The sequence below is a fragment of the Leptonychotes weddellii genome, chromosome 8 (assembly GCF_054177405.1).
Source record: "Leptonychotes weddellii isolate Sample4059 chromosome 8, ASM5417740v2, whole genome shotgun sequence".
NCBI classification, from domain to species: Eukaryota; Metazoa; Chordata; class Mammalia; order Carnivora; family Phocidae; genus Leptonychotes; species Leptonychotes weddellii.
Window position 1 is genome coordinate 88896050 of NC_138376.1, and position 20056 is coordinate 88916105.

The following is a 20056-nucleotide window of genomic DNA, read 5'->3' on the forward strand; positions in this document are numbered from 1 at the left end:
TGAGCGACAGAGAACGAGCAGGGGGAGGGGCAGAAGGAGAGGGAGAAGCAGGCTCTGCACTGAGCAGGGAGCCCGATGCGGGGCTCGGATCCCAGGATCCTGCGATCATGACCTGAGCCGAAGGCAGACGCTTAACGACTGAACCACCCAGGCGCCCCCCCGCTTGGCTCTCTTTTCAAAGAAGAAAATGCTTGTCCTACCAAGTTTCTATGGCTGGGGCGGTACCTATCATGGACTTTGGTGTTACTGAGGAGAAATTAATTAGCCTCCATAGCTGATGGAGGAGGCTGTGAAATATAACAACCACTCAGAGTCTACCGTCCCAACTGACAGACCCTTAACAATGAATAATACCATCTCTTTGAACGTTTACAAAAGTTAACATTTAGCAGAACTTGATTAAAGTGGACTCTTTGGTTACAAGAGTTTTAATGTCATTGTCTCACTTCATGCATCTGGTTTTCCATATTTCTACTTTGGTCCTTCATAAACAGAGAGAAAAGGGAACTTTCCACTTATTCATAATAGTCCATTCCAACTGCTAAAGAGAGTCAGGCTTCTAATAATGACTGGATGAACCTAAGAGCTTTGAGAAGACAATAAACAAGTAAGAGGACTGCTGAGGGAAGTATTTCTGATTCCTGGCAACTCAAACAGTGAATAGGCACCCACAGCAGGTCTCACCAGTAAACAGCTCAGGTAGGAATCTGGTGATGTCTTTTGAACAGCAATAAACTCTCTCTCTGCCCCAAACTTTTCTTCCCTTTTGGCTTTGCCAAGACAATAAAAATCTCTGCTTTGATCAAGATTTGGGGTTCAGAGGGAAGACTTTTATGAAATAAAAACTCTGTATTTACACTGTGCAACTTCCACAAGGCTTTTATTTCTTTCTAATGGAAGACTCAGCCTCACACAAAGGGGGTGAAAATACACTTGGAATCCAGAGGATGGTGTGCAACCTTCCTTTAGTATGAAACCTTTACACAGAAACTTTTCTGTTTTTATGGGTCACCACTCAGCATTTCATTGATCTCTGATGGTCTTTCTTACCTTTTTCTTTCTGTGTCCTTTCTCCCTCTCTATTAACCTGGATCCTCCCCATTAGTTCTCGGTGTCCAAGGTCAAGGAGACCCCGTGGATCTTTGACTGGGAATTACAGACCTGTGCTGTACATTAGAGTAGTCGCTAGCCCATATGGCCTGCATGCGGAACACTTAAAATGTGACTAGTGTGACTGAGGAAATGAACTTTTAATTTAATTTTCGTTCATTTAAATTTAAAAATTGAAGCTATTAAACAACATACCTTTATCAGAGGTACGTATATATATAGGAAAAACATAGTATATATAGGGTTCAGTACTATTCGTGGCGTCAGGCATCCACTGGGGGTTTTGGAACATATCCCCTGTGGATAAGGGGGAACTACTGCACAAACAGTCTTCTCTCTTGGTTAAGTAGGTCACTGTCCATACCACAAATTCAATCCAAAAGACTTGTCTCCCTCTCTAAGGTGAGGGGGGGAATAAAAGGATGGGGAATGAGCCTTATCCTGAAGCCATCACTGGTTCTGACACTCCGCATCGTCAGCTGTCTTCAGGTGGATGGGCCATGAAGACAGCCGGCCAAGGCAGTTGGATGGCTGGGTTGGGACAGAAAGGAGAGCAAGGTGTAGTCAGGTAAGAGAATACTCCAGAGCATGGAACATTTACAAGAGGGCTAGTTGGGTAATGATTTAAGAGGGAGGCCCTTAGACATGAGTATTTGGCGTTCCTAGAGGGGTGAGTGTAGGCAAAGAGGAAACAGAACAGAAGATGGAAACATCCCTAAAAGAAGCTTTGGGATGGATGGCAGGCAAACATTCTTCTGGAGGCATCAGTTTAAAATACATGGCATTGTGATATCCCTTCTGATGTCAGGTAATATTCATTTTCCCGATTCTACCTGGTCTTCTGTGGAACTGGCTTAAAGTTCCTCCCATGGTTGCTGCAGCTGCCCCAGTGACCCTATTTGGTCCTTAATACTGACCTCGATGCCCTTTTGAAGAGACAGCTGCATGGGTAGGGAACAAACCATTTCCTCATAGTCTTCAAAATCAAAAAATGTGGAAGTTCAATGGTTTTTGATGTCATTTAAACTCTTTTATATAATTTAAGATACTTACCATGTTCAGTTGTGCCTTTTAAAATTTTTTTAAATTTTTAAATTTTTATTTTTTTTCAATTGTGCCATTTTATACATGAGAGAGAGAGCGCACTTGAGAGATTACATGCCTTGTCCAAGATTGAGCCACCAGTTAGGATCAGCTGAATCCACTAGAAACAGACCTGGGACTGTGTCTTTAGGCTCCTGAGTCCTAGTTGAGGTCTACCACGATCATATCATTTACAGCAGTTTTAAGTGATGGACCCACACTAATTGTAACTTACTTGGAATTTCAGTTCTCTGCAGAGCCCAGCAGATTCTGGACTGCATAGAAGCTTCCTGCGTATGCTGATGGTCTGGTAAAGATTATTGTTTATTGAATCCAGTACATTTTGAATTTTAAATATGTTCTGGTCAGGGCGCCTGGGTGGCTCAGTTGGTTAAGCGACTGCCTTCGGCTCAGGTCATGATCCTGGAGTCCCGGGATCGAGTCCCGCATCAGGCTCCCTGCTCGGCGGGGAGTCTGCTTCTCCCTCTGACCCTCCTCCCTCTCATGCTCTCTGTCTCTCATTCTCTCTGTCTCAAATAAATAAATAAAATCTTTAAAAAAAAAAATATGTTCTGGTCACAGTCAAAGCATGCTTTGTAAGGTTTTTTTAGGGGATAAAAATGACAGCAAAAATTCTAACTGAATACGCTTTGGGGTAAGAAAGTATTTTCAAAAAACATTATTTACCTCTCATTTTAGAGGTTTCCTGGCCTGACCATCAGCAATGTTTCATGAGAATAGGAAGACATTTGGTTAATACTATCTAAAAGTTACATGAATTAAAACTAAATGCTCCTTAAAAATATTTCAGAATTAGCGTGCAAATAAACAGCTTGCCTTGGTAATTATAAATCAAGAGAGAGCAGCTTCAGGAGGCTGAAGTGACAAACCAAGCCAATATATGAAAGAAATCATACCCACAGTTACTCAAAAATATAGAAAAGTGTTATAAATGGCACTGTTTCTATAGAGAATGCAATATACAGTATCTAGAAATTGTCTCTATATCGTGAACTCTATATTGTATCATTTATCTATTTTTTCCAATGAGAATGGATGGATACACCAACTGTGTAGTTTGTATGCTTTTTTTTTTTCCATTACCATAAGTAAATGAAATCACTGGACTCTGTTAGGATGGGCTATATGATATGTGAATTCATGTATGCTATCTTATAAGGAGTTATTTGTATATGAAATCTAATGGACATAAGATTGAAAATGTATAATTTATCAGCAAAGAAAAAAAATCTTTAAAACCTAGTGCCCTGCACTTCAAATTTCTGGCTGATATATAAGCCTTTTAAAGCCCATGCTATTATTAAACAATTTAAAATTTCTATGGCTCTGTATGTTTAGATAATATTAATCCTCAGTTGGCCCCCCTGTGGCATTGTGCATGCAATGCTTCATTTTTTCCGTCTGTATTTTTTCTCATCTAGCTTTCTCAGAAATGTTATTCCTATTTCTGTCACACGGTCGCCTTTCAGTCTGTCTTGCAAGAATGTAACATCAGCAGCCAAATGAATCTAGGAAAGGAAAAAGAAACAGGCTTGTGTCATTTAGGTTTTAAAAAAAAAACCTCTCTACATTTTTCTCTGTTTTCAGCTCTATTTACCCTATAAGGGGCTGACTTTCCTTACGGGATGATAAAAAAGAGCTTGCTCTGTGGATGAAGGGCCGTTTATTGTGTGTCCTCCAGAGATGGTCTGGCTGTGTGTCAGCTCTGTGGTGTGAGTCTGCAAAGAGAAGGGTACGCCAGGCCAGGCCCAACCCGGATGATTGTGGGGCAAGCCCAGAGATATGGGCCCACTCTTGTTCACAGTGCACAGCTGAACTATGGGTCCATCTCAAGAAGAACACAAATTCCCAACTCAAAGATAGCTTTGAGCCAATGTGCCTTGTCAAGCAGAACTTCCAAGGATAAATGGATTCTTAAACGATTTCTTTCCAACTGACTTGCGTTCAGTCATTCTATCATCAGCTAAATAACATAATCACTTGTCCTAACAACATTGAGCAATCACTTATGGCTTTAAGAGCTTTGAAAAAGTATCAGCTAAATAAATTATAAATATAAAATTAAAGATTGAAATTACAGACATGAATATTTGATATCCAGCCCTTCTTTTCCACTGTAAAGCATTTCCCACTTCCCATACATTGAAGTAATCCCACAGGGCTTACTTCTCTATTCATTAAAATGTATTCACATAACAGCAGCATATTGCTGACCTACTACCCTCAACAGAGTGTCCATTCAGCTATTTTAAGTCATTGGGATAAATAAGATAACTAAGCAAAAGTACTTGGTTGGTAAAAGCAAATAATAAGTGAAAAAGCCTGGGTCTAGTAGGCAATTGAAATATAGAAGCTAGATTCACCCTCATTTCCCCCCATGAGATCATTTTTGTCTTTGTCAAAATTTAATAGCAGGTCAAGTGAAATAAGCAAGGAAGCTACATTGAAGCTATTTGGATATATATTTGAGGCCACATGAGGTCTGGTATCTGTTTGTCATATAGCACTAGAATCAACTGTTATCCGTGAAAGCTGGAGAATTCCTTATCCTATTTTTGCCTTTGTTTTATGGTTCATCCCTTTGCTTATAAGCTCCCAGAACATTTCTCTTCCCTTTTCTTAATTTCTGGATAGGACAAACCTTTAAAAAATTGGTAGGATAGAAGCATGGAAGATCTGTGTGAATAATACATTATTTTGATTGTTTTATTCTTCTGGATTATCTGTTATTATATCCTTCCTCTAACCATCACCAATAATCAAAAATTACATGAATGCCTCATTATTGTGTAGGTCGACACATGTTTAGTCTTTGGGGACTCTCTGGTCCCGGCACTCTTAATAGCTAAGCTTCTGGAAAAATGACACTTTGTGGACTATTATTTTTTTCTAAGCTGCCCTTGGCTCGACAGTCTTTGACAGATTGTCTTCTTCTTCCTTCGCTTTCCCAAACCAGCTTTTACTAAGGTCCTTCCTGACTTTTCAGTCCCTACGTGTTTTGACTATTTTTCAGGTCTTGTTTTACTTAGCTTCTCTGCTGTCCTTGACCTTGTGAATCACTCCCTCTTCTTGAAATATTCTCCTCCTTTGTTTCTGACTCCATTCTGTCCTAGTATTTTCCCCACCTCTGATTCCTCCTTCTTGGTATCCTTTGCAGCCTTTGTATTCTCTCTTCAACTTACTCTGTACATGTTATTGCTTCCTAGGGTTCCGCCCGTGACTCCTTTTCCTTCTTCCTCTACACACCTCCGGCCGATCTTTTGACAGTTCCAATGCCTCTTCGGTCCACATCTCTCTGTGGCTTTCAGACATGTGTACAACTGCTTATTGGATATCATCACTTGCCTGTGTGGACACCTCCACTCCAGAACCTCCCAACTTCTCATGTTGTCTCTCCTAACCCCCACTGTACCCCTCCCTGGTTTGAACTCTCTTGGTTAACAGTGCAACCATCCTTACAGGTTGCTCAGAACCCTGAATAATTCCTGACTCCTTTTCCCAATCTTTCAGTCAACTGATAACCTTTCTCTTTCAGTCAACTGATAACCTAGTCTTCAGTCTAATTACTTACTAATCTGCCTTCTTAATGTTGTTCAAATCGGTCTTCTCCCCTCCACTCCTATTGTCAGGGCTTTATTAAAGACTTTATTTATTTATTTGACACAGAGAGAGACAGCGAGAGAGGGAACACAAGCAGGGGGAGTGGGAGAGGGAGAAGCAGGCTTCCCGCGGAGCAGGGAGCCCGATGCGGGGCTCGATCCCAGGACCCTGAGATCATGACCGGAGCCGAAGGCAGTCGCTTAACCAACTGAGCCACCCAGGCACCCCTATTCTGGTTTTTCTTGAGGTTACCATCACAGCTTCCCAACTGTCCTCTTCTTCCCTTCAGCAGCGTACCCTGTACGATGTATACTTTCACTTTGACGACAAAGGAATGAAATTCCTAAACCACAAATTTCAAAATATCATTCCCTTGTTTATCAACCTATACCGGGTCTCTGCTGCTTTCATTACAAAAGTCTAAATTCCCAAGCTTGGGTCATATGAATGCCCCCCGCCACTTTTTAAAAATCAGGCCTCTGGGGGGAGTTATAAAGGACTGTGATAACAGCTCTCAAAGAGCACCCCCCCACGAGGAATAGGGGGAGCGAAAAGAGACAAGTAATAGTCAAGGGGAGAAATGCGACTATGAAGTTAAGGCCAGAGAGCGAAAAGGAACACTGAGAACGAAGGTTACTTCTGGGAGGTTGGGGAGAGGAACATGCTGGCCCAGAGGACGGCCGGCCGAGGAGATTCTTGCAGGTCTATGAACAACTCAAGCCAGTTTTCTAAGAAGTCGTGACCCTGAAGTGCTACAACATTCAAGTCTCAATTCAGAAATAGGACCAGGAAGTTCTTTTGGTGGAGTTGACATCACTGACTTCCCCAGTACAGAAAACTAAACCGTAACTTGGAGAACCTCCCTAGGAGGAGGGGTCACAGTATCTGTATCCCAGATTAGAGGAACAGGGAAGATCATTCACCTTCCTAGTTTCCTTCTCTTCCTGATGGACAGCAATGTTAAAGACTGGAAGATGGTATCCCCAATTTTCTTACAGTCAGGTCCCAAAAAGTGAAATATGGCAAGTTCATGACCTGGACAAAGAACCTTTGTAATGAGATTGGAAAACTTTCAAGCAGGATGGGTTCCTCCCCAAGAGGCTGAATCACAGGGAAGCTATCCACGTACCCAATCTATGGAAACCTCTTCTCCTTACCCTAGAACTGGAAAAATTTCAGATCATTCTCTTTCTTTTATTCAACATATATATTCAGTCTACTATGTGTCAATGCTGTACATTATGGGAGACAGATAAAATGTAGTCTTTGCATTAAGATAGGTAAAAAAAAAAAAAAAATCAGGCCTCTGTAAAGAAGTGAACCCTCCTTTTTCATGACAGTATTTCTCTCAGTCTACATGTCACCCACACTGAACTCATTCAAGTTCCTTGTTCCTCTACTGAAACATTCTTTTTGTGCCTTTGGACATGCTGCTTTTACCGGGAATATCCTTTTCCCCTGCTCCCCTCACCCTAAAGCCTTGCTTCCCCTAACTCCTATTTATCCTTCACATGCCAGCCCAGAGTTTCTCTAGGAAGTCTTCCCTGCCTCACCACCCAACCCAACCCAGCTCCTCCCATAGCCATTATCCACACTTCTTCACATATCTGACTTCTCTACTGGACAGAAACTCTTAAAGGGCAGTGACTATGTCTTACTCATCTTGTGTGCTCAGTGCCTTTTAACAGATGCTGATCACTGCCTTTGTTAAGTCAATGAATAATTCAGGTGTGGGAGCCAGCCTCCAAAACAGACCGCAATGATCTCTGCCTCCTGCTCGTCACACCGGCAGGTAGCACCCTCCCACTCTGTACCAGGGTTGGCAGCACCTGTTGGGACTGGACCTACCGAGAGGCTTATGTGGCAAGGAATTTCATGAAGCCTCTAGCCACCAGCCAGGCGCTGAGGTCACGTGAGTAAGCCTGGAGGTGGATTCTCTAGCTTGCGTCAAGTCTTCACCACGGCGGCCCTGACCAACGGCGGGACTGTGCCGGTATTAAGCTCTGAAAGGCTCCTAGTCACAAGAGCTAAGTGCTCTCAGCAAAACTCTTCGCAGATTTCTGACTCTTAGAAACTGTGTGAGATAGTAAGAATTTGTTGTTTTGATTTCTGATTCTTAGAAACTGTGTGAGATAATAAGTGTTTGCTGTTTTAAGCAGTTGTATTTGGGGGGTCATTTGCTACACAGCCCTAGCTAACAAATACACCTGGCAAAATGAAATACGTGCTTTACCATTTCCAGGGCACCTCTGATAATCCCACAGAGTAAATTGCAGTAGCACAGAGAGGATCGCCCGGCGGGGAGCTCTTCCACAAACTCCACCAGCGGATTCTTGTCTAGGATCAGGGAAAATTCAGTCCTGCTTGAATTGTTACAGGTCACACTTGGTGTAATCCCCAAGTACATCTTAAAGGCAACCTAATAAAGAGGGAAAAAAAAATTCTACTAAAACTTGGTCTAGAGCAGATATCTATTAGCAGAGCACCCAAATACTCTGTTCCAGTCAGTGCAGCACGATGGTTAAGCATGTGGAGTTTGTAGTCAGGGAGTCTGGGTTCACACTCAGCTTTGAAATGTACTGACCCTATGACCTGTATAAGTCTTAAACCCTTTCATTTTTGTGGAATATCCTAAGGGACTAGTTTTCTGTGAAAACAATATGCTTTATGAAACAGAGTTAAGCATTATTTCTCGAAAAATCGTTTTCAAAAATAAATATTGTTCAGGAGGGTAAGAAATTAAAATATTTGTCATCATTAGGGTTGAGGGTAGGGGTGGGCTTGAGGTCAAAGGCAGAGATACTAATCGAGAGGTTGCTATGATCGCCTGGGAAAGAAGCGACGGGGACCCTTCTCATTTTGTCTTTCATTCAAAACTCAAATGTTCCCTAAACTTTTCCATCTAAATTTTGAATAGCCCAAATCCTAAAATTTGGCTCAAGTCTCTGACACTAGCCAGTTTAAGAGGATGTAAAATGAATCTTTCAGATCTTAAGGCAAAGTAGCCAAAGCAGCGGGTCTTAAGCAGGAAGGGAAAAGCCATCACCAGACTCCCAGCTTGGAGACGTGATTTGGCTCCCAGTGAATTGGCTGAAACCTGTTTCTGCTCACGTTGATTCCTCTGGCTGGAATATTTCTAGACTATTATTGCTATCTATGATTGAGAACCAAGCAGCGTGAAAATAATATAAAACAGAAGTGGTGCACTTTGAATTTACTCTGATTCTCAGTGTTTTGGCCCCGGTTCCCTGGTGCAAAATCCACCAGTAGGAGGCATTATCTGAACATGGTTGGGAAATACTCATTCCTGGGGAATGACATTGTTTCCTTATCTGGCTGAATTCAGTCCGAAGAAGGAGTACTGTTGTTTCTAAAGAAGAAAGAGCTCCACCCTCGGCCACTGCCACAGCGGCTCTGACAATAAATAAGGGCAAAGCCTTTTCCCTTGGTGTCTCTTCAGCATGGATGCTTTTCAGGGGATTTTAAAATTCTTCCTCAACCAGAAAACTGTAATTGGCTACAGCTTCATGGCTCTGCTGACCGTGGGGAGTGAGCGTCTCTTTTCCCTGGTGGCTTTTAAGTGTCCCTGCAGCACCGAGAATGTGGTCTATGGGCTGGTTTTCCTCTTCGCTCCTGCTTGGGTGTTACTGATCCTGGGATTCTTCCTGAACGGCAAGTCTTGGAGGCTCTTCACAGGCTGCTGTGTGAATCCCAGGAAAATCTTCCCCAAAGGCCACAGTTGCCGCTTTTTCTATGTCCTCGGTCAGATCACTCTGAGTTCACTGGTGGCTCCGATGATGTGGCTTTCTGTGGCTCTGCTCAATGGGACTTTTTACGAATGTGCCATGAGCGGGACCAAAAGTTCAAGACTCGTGGGACTGATTTGCCAGGGCAAGCCCCAAGAGTGCCGGGATGAACTTCACAAAGTCTCTTGTGGCAAAACCAGCATGACACCCGCGGACAATGAAGAAGTGAAGCTGTCCCTTCAAGCCCAGTCTCAGGTAAGGAAGGACAAACTCGCCTTTCTCTCCCAGGAGGAGCTTAAAGGATTCTCTCGGGTACTCCTTTCAGGCAGAGCTGAGTCTGCATCCTGCTAGGACACTTTGAAACTAAAGGAAAATTGGAACACGATGCAGCGTGGAGACAATCTCAGGAAAAGCTTTTTTAGAGGTTGGTGGCTCAGTAAAATTGCTGACTGGATTGTCTTTTCCACTTCCGAAAAGAAAATATCCTCTGGGTTATGCATATGTAAATACTTAAGTGCTTTTAAAACAATCTCTCTGGGTTGACTTGGTAAATAATGCATGACACTAACTCATAATTGAGTGTTAATGGCACAGCTGTAATTAGAAATTACTGCCTCCTATCAATTATTTATTTTCAAACTGGTTTCTCAGAAAAACACACGCAGATAGCTTTCATCTATTAAAATTCAGCTGAACCAAACGAGCGGATGTTTTTCAAAGCGGCACGTAATATAATTAGTGTAGAGATCCCCTCAAATGATTTCTGGCCACTGTTATCTCTGTGTATAAATATTGTCAAGATTGAGAAAAATTTCCTGGTAAAGTGGGCATCACCAGTCTTTAAATAGCCGTTAGTGAAAAGGGACCATATTCTCTAGGGAAGTTACGTCCTCTGCTCTTTGTGCTCTTTACAGCTAAAGAAGCTAAACTGTAGCTTTACTTAACTGACACAGGGAAGTGGCTTGTCATCCTTCCAGGAACCTGAGCACAACTCCAGATGTGAAGCCTAGCCCCGACCTCAGGAAAAGACTGAATTCCTCCTGCTGAGTCGCAGGGTCACAATCCCCAAACCAAAACAGCTAATCAGAGTAGATAAACAGATTCGCAATTTGTCAGGAATGCCATTGGTTTCAGAAGAAAGGCACTGAAAGGAAGATAATTTTACCTTTTCAACAAGGACTTGCCTTTTCGACAACACATCAGGGCAGTCTGGTTTTAAAATCATACTTCCCCCCCCCAAAATAAATAAGTAAAATCATACTTTCCAAAGCTGGTTGGAGGTGGAGTCACACCGTACTTTTTACATAAACTGATGAGCCTAAAAATGCCCCCCGACAAAATCCTTTGTTTAATGCATAAAGCACATCCTAAATGAAAACATGCCAGGATCCCACTGTCTTCCTCCTTTTGTTGAAGGAAAGTATTAATTCCGAATGTTATGATACAATGAGTGATTTATGATTTATGTCCTCAGGCACCAGACTCTATTCGGTTAGCACCAGATCCAAACACTTACCACTTGTGAGCTTTTCTTCTCCAGACACAGGCATAAGGAAAATCATGCATATCCTGTCATCGCTTAGCCTGGGCACACCACCTGTTTACTTTCCAGCAGAATGAGAAGGACCTGGGGCTGATTTCTAGGGGATGATGCGTGTGGGATGTGGACAAGGAGAGCTGTGTCAGTGGCAGGTGCTGACCACAGTGGTTCAGGAGCAACAAACAGTCCAGATCAATAGTTGGGTATGTGGGTGGGGGTGGAAAAAGTGCCCCAGCCATGGGTGGGGCAAAGAAACAAGAAATCCAGCCGGGTGGCTCTCTATTCTTAAGGAAGTCGCATGGACTAGTGGCCAGAGCTTGGTCTTAGAGTTGGCCAGCCTTGGGTTTGAATCCTGATTCTACCACCTACCAGCTCTGTGACCCTGAGCTCATGATTTGACCCCTCCGAGCCCCTGTTTCCTCATAGTTGGGACTAATAACACCTCCCTTGGGGGGTTGCTGGAAGGTGTAGAGATGATGGACATACATGGGCATACAGGGGCTGACGCACAGTAAGTGTTCTAAGTTAATGAGAAAACTGCCAGGGTTTGGGGGGGTGGGTGGAGTCATGCACAATGGAACATATTGAGGGCTGGGGTGGGAGCATCCACCATGTCTAGTTAGGTTCTGGGTACTATGAATTGGGGAAGAACAAAAGGGCTCAGTGCTCAGCACTCAGGTGAGAGCAAGGTGACGCTAGGATGCGACATGGGAGGAGGTGTCTGTAGTTGATCAAATAGTGTAACTCAAGCAGAATTGGCTCATGATACTGAGGTGAGATGGCCTACTGGCCTACAGGAGGCCCGGCTGTGTGGAAAGAGGAAGGGAGGCGATGAAGAGAAGAGGAAGATCTGAAGTAGCCAACCACAAGTGACTCAAGGTAACTATGAGGACTTTCACACGATAGGAGCTGTGCCTCATTCACAAATCATGTCAGAAAGATACCATGAGGTCAGTAATGCTTTTCCATAAACATCTATCCGTTTGAAAAATAGCAGCATGTGATACTAGCTAACACTTCCTGAAGGCATATGTATGTCTACATTGTCTTATTTTAACCCCCCAGATTCCCTTCTGAGGTGGGTAACCCCCATTTTACAATTGAGGAAGTGAGGCACCCATAGGAAATGAGAACACCCATAGGGAGGGGAAGGTTGAGATTTAAAGCCACCTAGGGCCAGTCCAGAGTTGGCATTCATGTGGAGTCCGAGGCCTTCACAATGACACCATAGTCTGAGCCGGAGGGTGGGAACTCCCGGTTTAAAGCATCAGGGCTTGTTTGTAGTTCTGTTACGGTCTGAATGGGTTCATTTGCAGATTATTGCTTCTATTTTCAAATAGGCCCATTTGCTGAGAAATACTAAGAGTCATTTAATGAAAATGTCAAGAGAAACTGTGAAAGGGCTCTGTTAGTTGCCCAAATAGGAAATTAATTCCAATTGTGACAAATATAATTAAGAACAACAAGAAAGTTTAGAAGGCCAGTTGAGCTATTTAGAGTTCTGCTTTTAAAATTCAGGAAAAAAAAATGCCAGTTGAACCAGTTTGTACTCAAAAAGGAATTTTTTTTTTCTAATTACCAAAATTCTGAACCAATTATCCTGAAGGTTTAGAATGACTCTAATTTTTTTTTTTCTTGGCTTTTCTGCGGCCGTTCAATTTTTCTAGCTTCAGTTTCCCCATTCTATTATGTCTCTCTCACTTAATGATGGATGATGAGTAATGGAATTTTTCTCAGAGAGGGTCCGTTGTTCTCTGCAAACAACGTAACATGGAAAAATCAGTCACTAGCCACGAATATGTATTTATCAATGCCTGAAAACTCCTGGCTGAGAAAATGTTCATTTGCTCCGATAATCACATTCACTCATGCACGGAATTCTTTCCTTTAATAACTAATACTATTTGAGGGCTTGGTTTACCTGATTCTTGAATAATTTATATTTTTGCTCTTTTCCATTTGTCTGCCTTCTGGTTATTTCTTTGCATACCAGCAATGGTGGGTGGGATGGATGATAGGGATTAGATAAACCCACATTTACTTTGACTGTTAAAAAAGTATTGTTAAAAAATTAACATGAAGGATTTCCACTGAGACATGGCAATGACTGTGGTATTAATTTAGCCATACACTTACCAGTAACACCACCTCCGCCCCCTGGGAAGTGGCTTTGCTTTTGCACGTCCTCAATGTTTCTTTCTTTCTAAGATTCTAGGATGGTGCCTGATTTGTTCAGCATCTTTCTTCTCTCTGCTCACCACATGTTACGCTCGCTGCCGATCTAAAGTTAGCTACCTTCAGCTGAGTTTTTGGAAGACGTACGCACAAAAGGAGAAGGAGCAGTTGGAAAATACATTCCTGGAGTATGCCAAGAAGCTGAGTGAGAGAAACCTGAAATGCTTTTTTGAAAACAAGAGGCCAGAAGTCTTCCCCATGCCCACCTTTGCAGCCTGGGAGGCAGCTTCCGAGCTCCATTCTTTTCACCAAAGCCAGCAACATTACAGCACCCTGCATAAGGTGGTGGAGGACGGTCTGGAACTGAGCCCCGAGGATGATGAGACCACAATGGTACTTGTGGGTACTGCCCACAGTGTGTAGTGCATCCACCACCACGGACTCGTGGAGTTCACGGGTACACTCATTCTGACATTTCGGCTGCATCCGTAGCAACCAGTTTATCTCTGGGTTTTCTCACAGTATTTCCTTGAAGACAAGAACCCAAAGGGAAGCAGCTTTGCAGCTCCCAAGGGCAGGCAGTGTCAGGATGTGCTCAAACTGATGCCGAGGGAGTGGTCAAGGATGGTGAGAAAGGGGCTCTTCCACTGATGGGGGGTTGGGGTTCAGTGGCTTCAAGTTCTTTTTTTTAAAATAAATTTTATGTATTCATTTGAGAGAGAGAGAGAGCAGGGGGGAGAGAAGGGCAAAGGGAGAGAGGGAGAGGGAGAAGCAGACTCTCCGCTGAGCAGGGAGCCCGACGATGACGCGGGGCTCCATCCCAGGATTCCAGGATCATGACCTGAGCTGAAGGCAGATGCTTAATGGACTGAGCCACCCAGGCATCCCCAGTGGCTTCAAGGTCTAAGATTTTATGGTTTGACAGTGAAACTCATGCAAGAAGTTCGGCTACTCTATGTAAACATTGGTCAAGGCGTCTGGGGGCAGCAGTGGTGACTTGTGAGTAAGCAAGGCCCTCTTAACAGAGGGCTGTAGACAGCAGGATCTGCAGTGCAGTCACAGGAAATGCTTGTCTCGCAAATCTATTCTATTGTCTTTCAAGGACGTATGAAATTCTACCATTTGGACTTCATTTCCTTGGAATCTGAAGACAGCAGTTCTCAAGAATAACACATCGAAAGGATATGATGCCTAAAATTCAGAGCTTTTCACATGTTTCCACTGTGCACTGAAAGTATGTCCCTACAGGCAGGGCTATATTATGGCTTTTGGGGCCATAGGCACTTCTGTCTTCATGGACCCCTTTCTACATTAAAAAATACACACACGCTTTATGACTGTATTCATATAAAGACAAATATATTAATATTATATATTAAAACATTTTTTTCGGGGTGCCTGGGTGGCTCAGTTGGTTAAGCGACTGCCTTCGGCTCAGGTCATGATCCTGGAGTCCCGGGATCGAGTCCCGCATCGGGCTCCCTGCTCGGTGGGGGGTCTGCTTCTCCCTCTGACCCGCTTCCCTCTCATGCTCTCTGTCTCTCATTCTCTCTCTCAAATAAATAGATAAAATCTAAAAAAACAAAACAAAACATTTTTTTCAACCCAAAGGTTCATTTATTTTCTTCTGATTTTAAAAGAAATTAAAAACACTTTTGTGAGCCCCTATAAGTATCACGGGCCCCAGGCATAGTACCTACTGTGCTGAAGGGGTAAGTCAGCCCTGACTGCGGGTTTGGGGAAACTGTCAAAGCTAGTGTAAAACTGTTTTGCAGTTTTATGTTTATTAGAAATAATGCAAATTTTGCATTCTATTATGTAGTATACCCATATTACTTTAAATATAGACATATATGTATAGTTTAAATATATATACATATTTACTAACATATATGTTCGTTTAAATATATACATACATATGTATGTATATATTTATATGTTTATGTATATATTTAAGTTCCCCCTAAATCTTTTAGTGGAATTGGTGTGTAAGGAAGAGGCACTATATTTTACGCCATGGCTCACACCTTATATCACTAAGAGTCTTGGCCCCCTAGCTGGAGAATCCGGGGAATGAGCCCTTTATGACCATGGAACATTATCTCCAATTGAAGAAAGGACCCTAAATGTGTTAAAACCCAGAATATATCCTTGGGAGCTTAGAGCAGGCCCAGGTGTGTGTGTGTGTGTCTGTGTGTGTGTTTAGGTGGGAGAGTGGAATGTGGAGGATGTAAAGTTGCAATATATTTGCAATATATTTGATATATTACTTGGATTTTAAACATGGTGTGTGATTAATATTTAACAACTGGCTCTTTAAAAAATCCTGATTTGAAGTGTTTGCCAATTTCTATGACACAGATTCAAGTTACCCAGGTGAGATCACTGAAGGCTCAGTGAGGAAGAAATGCTAACCACAGGCTCTCTTCAGTCTCTCAAAGAAGCTCTTAAAGCTAGCATTTTTTTTTTTCCATTTACATTGATTCTAACCAAACCAACTTCACTGCATCTTTGGTGCATCTGGGTTTCACTTTAATAAAACCCAACCATGGTAATACAGCTCAGTGGCTCCAATGGAAAGATGGAGTCTTACCCTTCTCCCCAGTAGCATGAACCAGGACCAATCATGAACCAATAGCACGTAGCAGAAGTGACGCCAGGTTGTGTAAGTGTTGCAGCTTATGCCCTGTCTCTGGCAATGCTCAGCCTGGCAGAAGCCAGCCACCAGACAAGAAGTCCAATTACCCTGAAAGCTCCAAGCTCTGAAGAAGGTCAAGCTAACCAGGAGAGTGAGAGAGAGCGAGATAGAGAGAGAGAGAGAAAGGAGCCTGGTCAGCCCCAGCTGTCCCAGTCATTCCAGCTTAGGTGCCAGATGCATTAGTGAAGAAGCTATTCCAGACAGCCTGAGCAGACATGACATGGAGAAGAACCAGGGAACCCAACCAACAGCCAGAACAAAGACCTCAGGTCTATGGTCCTGGTGAAGACTTCCCAGCCATCCAGACTTTTGAGCCACCCCTTCTGAGGCCACAGACATCATAGGGCACTCCCTACTGCATCTTGCCTAAATCCCTGACCCAGAAAATCATGAGCTTAAATAAATGTTTGTTGCTTTAAACCACCAAATTTGGGGGGACTATGAAGCAATACATAGCCTAAACCTAATACAGGAAAATCAGAATTTATTAAGGGAGAGCAAGTAGAGGCGAATTGGGTTTAGACATAGATTTACACAAAGATTCTCTTCATGCATAAGTTTCCTTAAGTTGTTCCTCTAGATTCCATTTACCAGTATATCCTCAATGGCACAATTTAATAGATGCTGAATAAGTGTCTCCCCAAAACTGCTCCACCAAATCCTGAGATTAATTTGCAATTATTTCTGGCTAAATTTGTTTTGAGAGGAACACACTTCTGTGGGTTAAATTCTGTTTAATATAAACATAGTACTGAGAGAAGTAACATATGATTTGTCATTAATACCTAGAACAAAATGGGAGCAGAGGGTACAAAGATAGGTTGGCCTTGAGTAAACTAGAAACAGACTGTTCTTCTAGTCTTGCTCCTCAAAGTGTTGTCTTCAGACCATCTGCATCGTGAGGGAGTTTATTAGCAATGCAGAATCAGACCCCATCCCAGACCTGTTGAATCAAATCTTCAATTTGACAGGACCTTAGGTGATTTCTTCACAACTTAAATTTTTTTTTTTAAAGATTTTTATTTATTTATTTGACAGAGAGAGAGACAGCGAGAGAGGGAACACAAGCAGGGGGAGTGGGAGAGGGAGAAGCAGGCTTCCCGCCGAGCCCGATGCGGGGCTTGATCCCAGGACCCCGGGATCATGACCTGAGCCGAAGGCAGACGCTTAACGACTGAGCCACCCAGGCGCCCCCACAACTTAAATTTTAGAAGCACTAGAGTAGTGGTTCTCAAACTTTCAGCTCATGTCAAAATCCTCCAGAGGGCTTGTTAACATGGAGACTGCTGAGACCAGAGTGTCTGATTTGGTAGGTGTGAGGTGAGGCAAGAGCATCTGCGTTTGTAACCAAGTTCTCAGGGGGTGCTCATGCTCTTGGTCCAGAGATCACACCTTGAGAACTGCTATAAAGCACAAAGCAGGCCATGCTGGGGAAGGCAGGCTTGAAGAGATTCACAACTTGGGCCCCACCCCAGAGCTACTGAGTTAGACACCTCGGTTATGTTGTTATCAACCTGTCTGGGAACATGGGATGCCTTTCCATTTCTTTTCCATTTATTCAAAGCTACCCTTCATCCTTTAGAAATATTTTAAAGTTTTCCTCACACAAGTTTTGTAAGTTTCCTGTATTTCTAGGCATTCTTCTTTTCTACTGTAGTCAACGGTTTCTTTTTCCCATGATATCTTCTAAGTTGTGCTTAGTTGAATACATGCAAGAGCTATTTCTTTATGCATATTATGATTTTATTCTCTGTAGAGCTCTTCAGAATTAGAAAATAACCATTTTGCTACCCCTAAGGACATAATGGATCTACACCAGAAATAATGAATTCTAAACTCCTAGGGGAAAGCACGGTGGGATGAAGACCATGCCACTTGAAGCCACTCTTGTTCCTTAACATCGCTAAAAGTGGGACAGCCAGAGATTCTGTGCCTCCTTGTGCTGCACAGTGCAAGAGTAAGTCCACAGGATCATCTGTCAGATGTTGTTTCCTGAAAAATTTAGTCTGAATCTAATCAAGTATTTAGATCCAATTACTACTTTATAGGAAAAACAGGCCAAAGAAAACAAGGTAATGAGGAAGCAACCAAGTAAATCGACAAAACAGGACATTCTATTTGACACATGACACAGTTTCTACAGACCAATGGAATGAAAAAAGGGGGAAAAAAGAGACATTACAGCCAGAAGCAACATATGAGCTGTATGTGTAACCTTTTTCAAACAGCCAACTATAACAGGATATCTTTGCGATATTTAGGGAAATATGAATGAGTATTAAATGGGTAGTAGATGATTTCAGGGAATTATTTATAATAATATTATAGATTAAACACATGTATGTAAAATACATACCATGTTATGTATAATGATAGCATGATGGTTTTATATTTTTTAAAAAGTCCTTACCAGTTACAGATGCATATTGAAATGTCTCTGTACAAGTTAACATAACTTTTAGGATTTTCTTTAAGGGCACCTGGGTGGCTCAGTTGGTTAGGTGTCTGCCTTTGGCTCAGGTCATGATCTCAGGGTCCCGGGATCAAGTCCCATGCTGGGCTCCCTGCTCTGCAGGGAGTCTGCTTCTCCCTCTGCTCCTCCTCCCACTCGTTCTCTCAATCTCTCTCTCTCTGAAATAAATAAATAAATAAAATCTTTAAAAAAAAAAAGAATTTTCTTTAAAATTCAGCTCAGCTGAAAACTCAGCTCAGCTGGGTGGCTGAGTCAGTTAAGTGGCTGCCTGAGGCTCAGGTCATGATCTCAGGGTCCTGGGATTGAGCCCTGCGTCAGGCTTCCGCTCAGCGGGAAGTCTGCTTCTCCCTTTGCCCCTCCTGCTTGCCCCCCCTACTTGTGATCTCTCTCTCTCAGATAAATAAAAAAAATATTTTTATTTATTTTTTATTTTAAAGATTTTATTTATTTATTTGAGAGAGAGAGAATGAGAGACAGAGAGCACGAGAGGGAAGGGGTCAGAGGGAGAAGCAGACCACCCGCTGAGCAGGGAGCCCGGTGTGGGACTCGATCCCGGGACTCCAGGATCATGACCTGAGCCGAAGGCAGTCGCTTAACCAACTGAGCCACCCAGGCGCCCAAAAAAATATTTTTAAAAATAAAATATTTCAGCACAAAAAAAGGGGGGTAGCTGAAAGATGAAACAAGGACTGTTTAGCTGGTTCACACTTTCTCTACTTGAGCGTATTTTAAGTGTTAACTCTGTTTTCTTTTGTTACCGGTTGTTACTGAGGAAAAATCCAGTGCCATCCTAATTTATTTCTAACATGATGTTTTTGCCTATATTTTCACATGAAACAAGATGAAACAAGATTGGCCTCTTCTCTACTTGAAGGACTGCTGAGCTGGTTCACACTTTCTCTACTTGAGTGTTTACTCTGTTTTCCTTTGTTGCTGGATGTTACTGAGGAAAAATCCAGTGCCATCCTGATTTATTTCTAACATCATGTTTTTGCCTGTATTTTCACATCTTTTTTTTTTAAATTTTATTATTTATTTGAGAGCAAGGGTGCAAGAGAGCACAAGTGGGGGTGGGGGGTAGGGGCAGAGGGAGAGGGAGAAGCAGACTAGCCACTAGTGCTGAGCTTGATCTCAGGACCCTGAGATCATGACCTGAGTCGAAGGCAGACACGTACCAGACTGAGCCTCCCAGGCGCCCCTCAAATAATATTTCCACTGTTCAGTTGGTTAAGGTTGAGTTACGCAAAAAGAACACTTGCGCAGCTGTAAGAGAGATCATATTCTAAATTTTGTTCTTCCACCAAGGAGGGAAGGCAGAATTAATGTTTATTGACAACCTATTATGCGATGGATACTTTACATATGGTTTATATTTAAAATTTCCCAAGCATACTCAGGGGGGAGGAGGGATTACTGTTTCTATTTTTATGAAGAACACTGAAGTTCAAAAAGGTCAAGGTTAAGCCACTGGTAAGAGAATAGAGCTTAAATTTGGACCTGGATTTGTCTGATCTCTTAACTTCTACCACAGAAATGCTGTCTCATGTTGGTGTATTCTCAAGTAATTATTTAACCTTTAAAAGCATGTTTTCTCATTGGTAAAATCAGAA

At 42.5% G+C, this 20056-nt stretch overlaps 2 protein-coding genes across 2 annotated transcripts in view; one reads left to right on the plus strand and one right to left on the minus strand.

Annotated features, from left to right (window-relative positions):
- Nucleotides 1-863: 863 nt before the first annotated feature.
- TRAPPC3L (trafficking protein particle complex subunit 3L) overlaps nucleotides 864-20056 on the minus strand; it is a 41760-nt gene continuing 22567 nt past the window's right edge. The window contains exons 5-6 of the mRNA XM_081828847.1: nucleotides 8048-8233; nucleotides 864-3722 (exon numbers count right to left, since the gene is read on the minus strand). Of these exons, the coding sequence (XP_081684973.1) occupies nucleotides 3603-3722; nucleotides 8048-8233 (306 nt within the window). The 3' untranslated portion in view covers nucleotides 864-3602. The remainder of the gene's footprint in view (nucleotides 3723-8047; nucleotides 8234-20056) is intronic.
- On the plus strand, nucleotides 9152-18149 carry CALHM5 (calcium homeostasis modulator family member 5). Its single transcript, XM_006734235.3, has 2 exons — nucleotides 9152-9815; nucleotides 13309-18149. The coding sequence occupies exons 1-2, from the start codon at nucleotides 9276-9278 to the stop codon at nucleotides 13696-13698; spliced, it is 930 nt and encodes a 309-aa protein (XP_006734298.1). The 5' UTR covers nucleotides 9152-9275; the 3' UTR covers nucleotides 13699-18149.

Bases quoted from the DNA above. Each gene is read 5' to 3' on its own strand.
- CALHM5 (XM_006734235.3), top strand. From the start codon at position 9,276: ATGGATGCTTTTCAGGGGATTTTAAAATTCTTCCTCAACCAGAAAACT. The intron at 9,816-13,308 runs GTAAGGAAGGAC...TTTCTTTCTAAG, and splicing joins CCCTTCAAGCCCAGTCTCAG to ATTCTAGGATGGTGCCTGAT.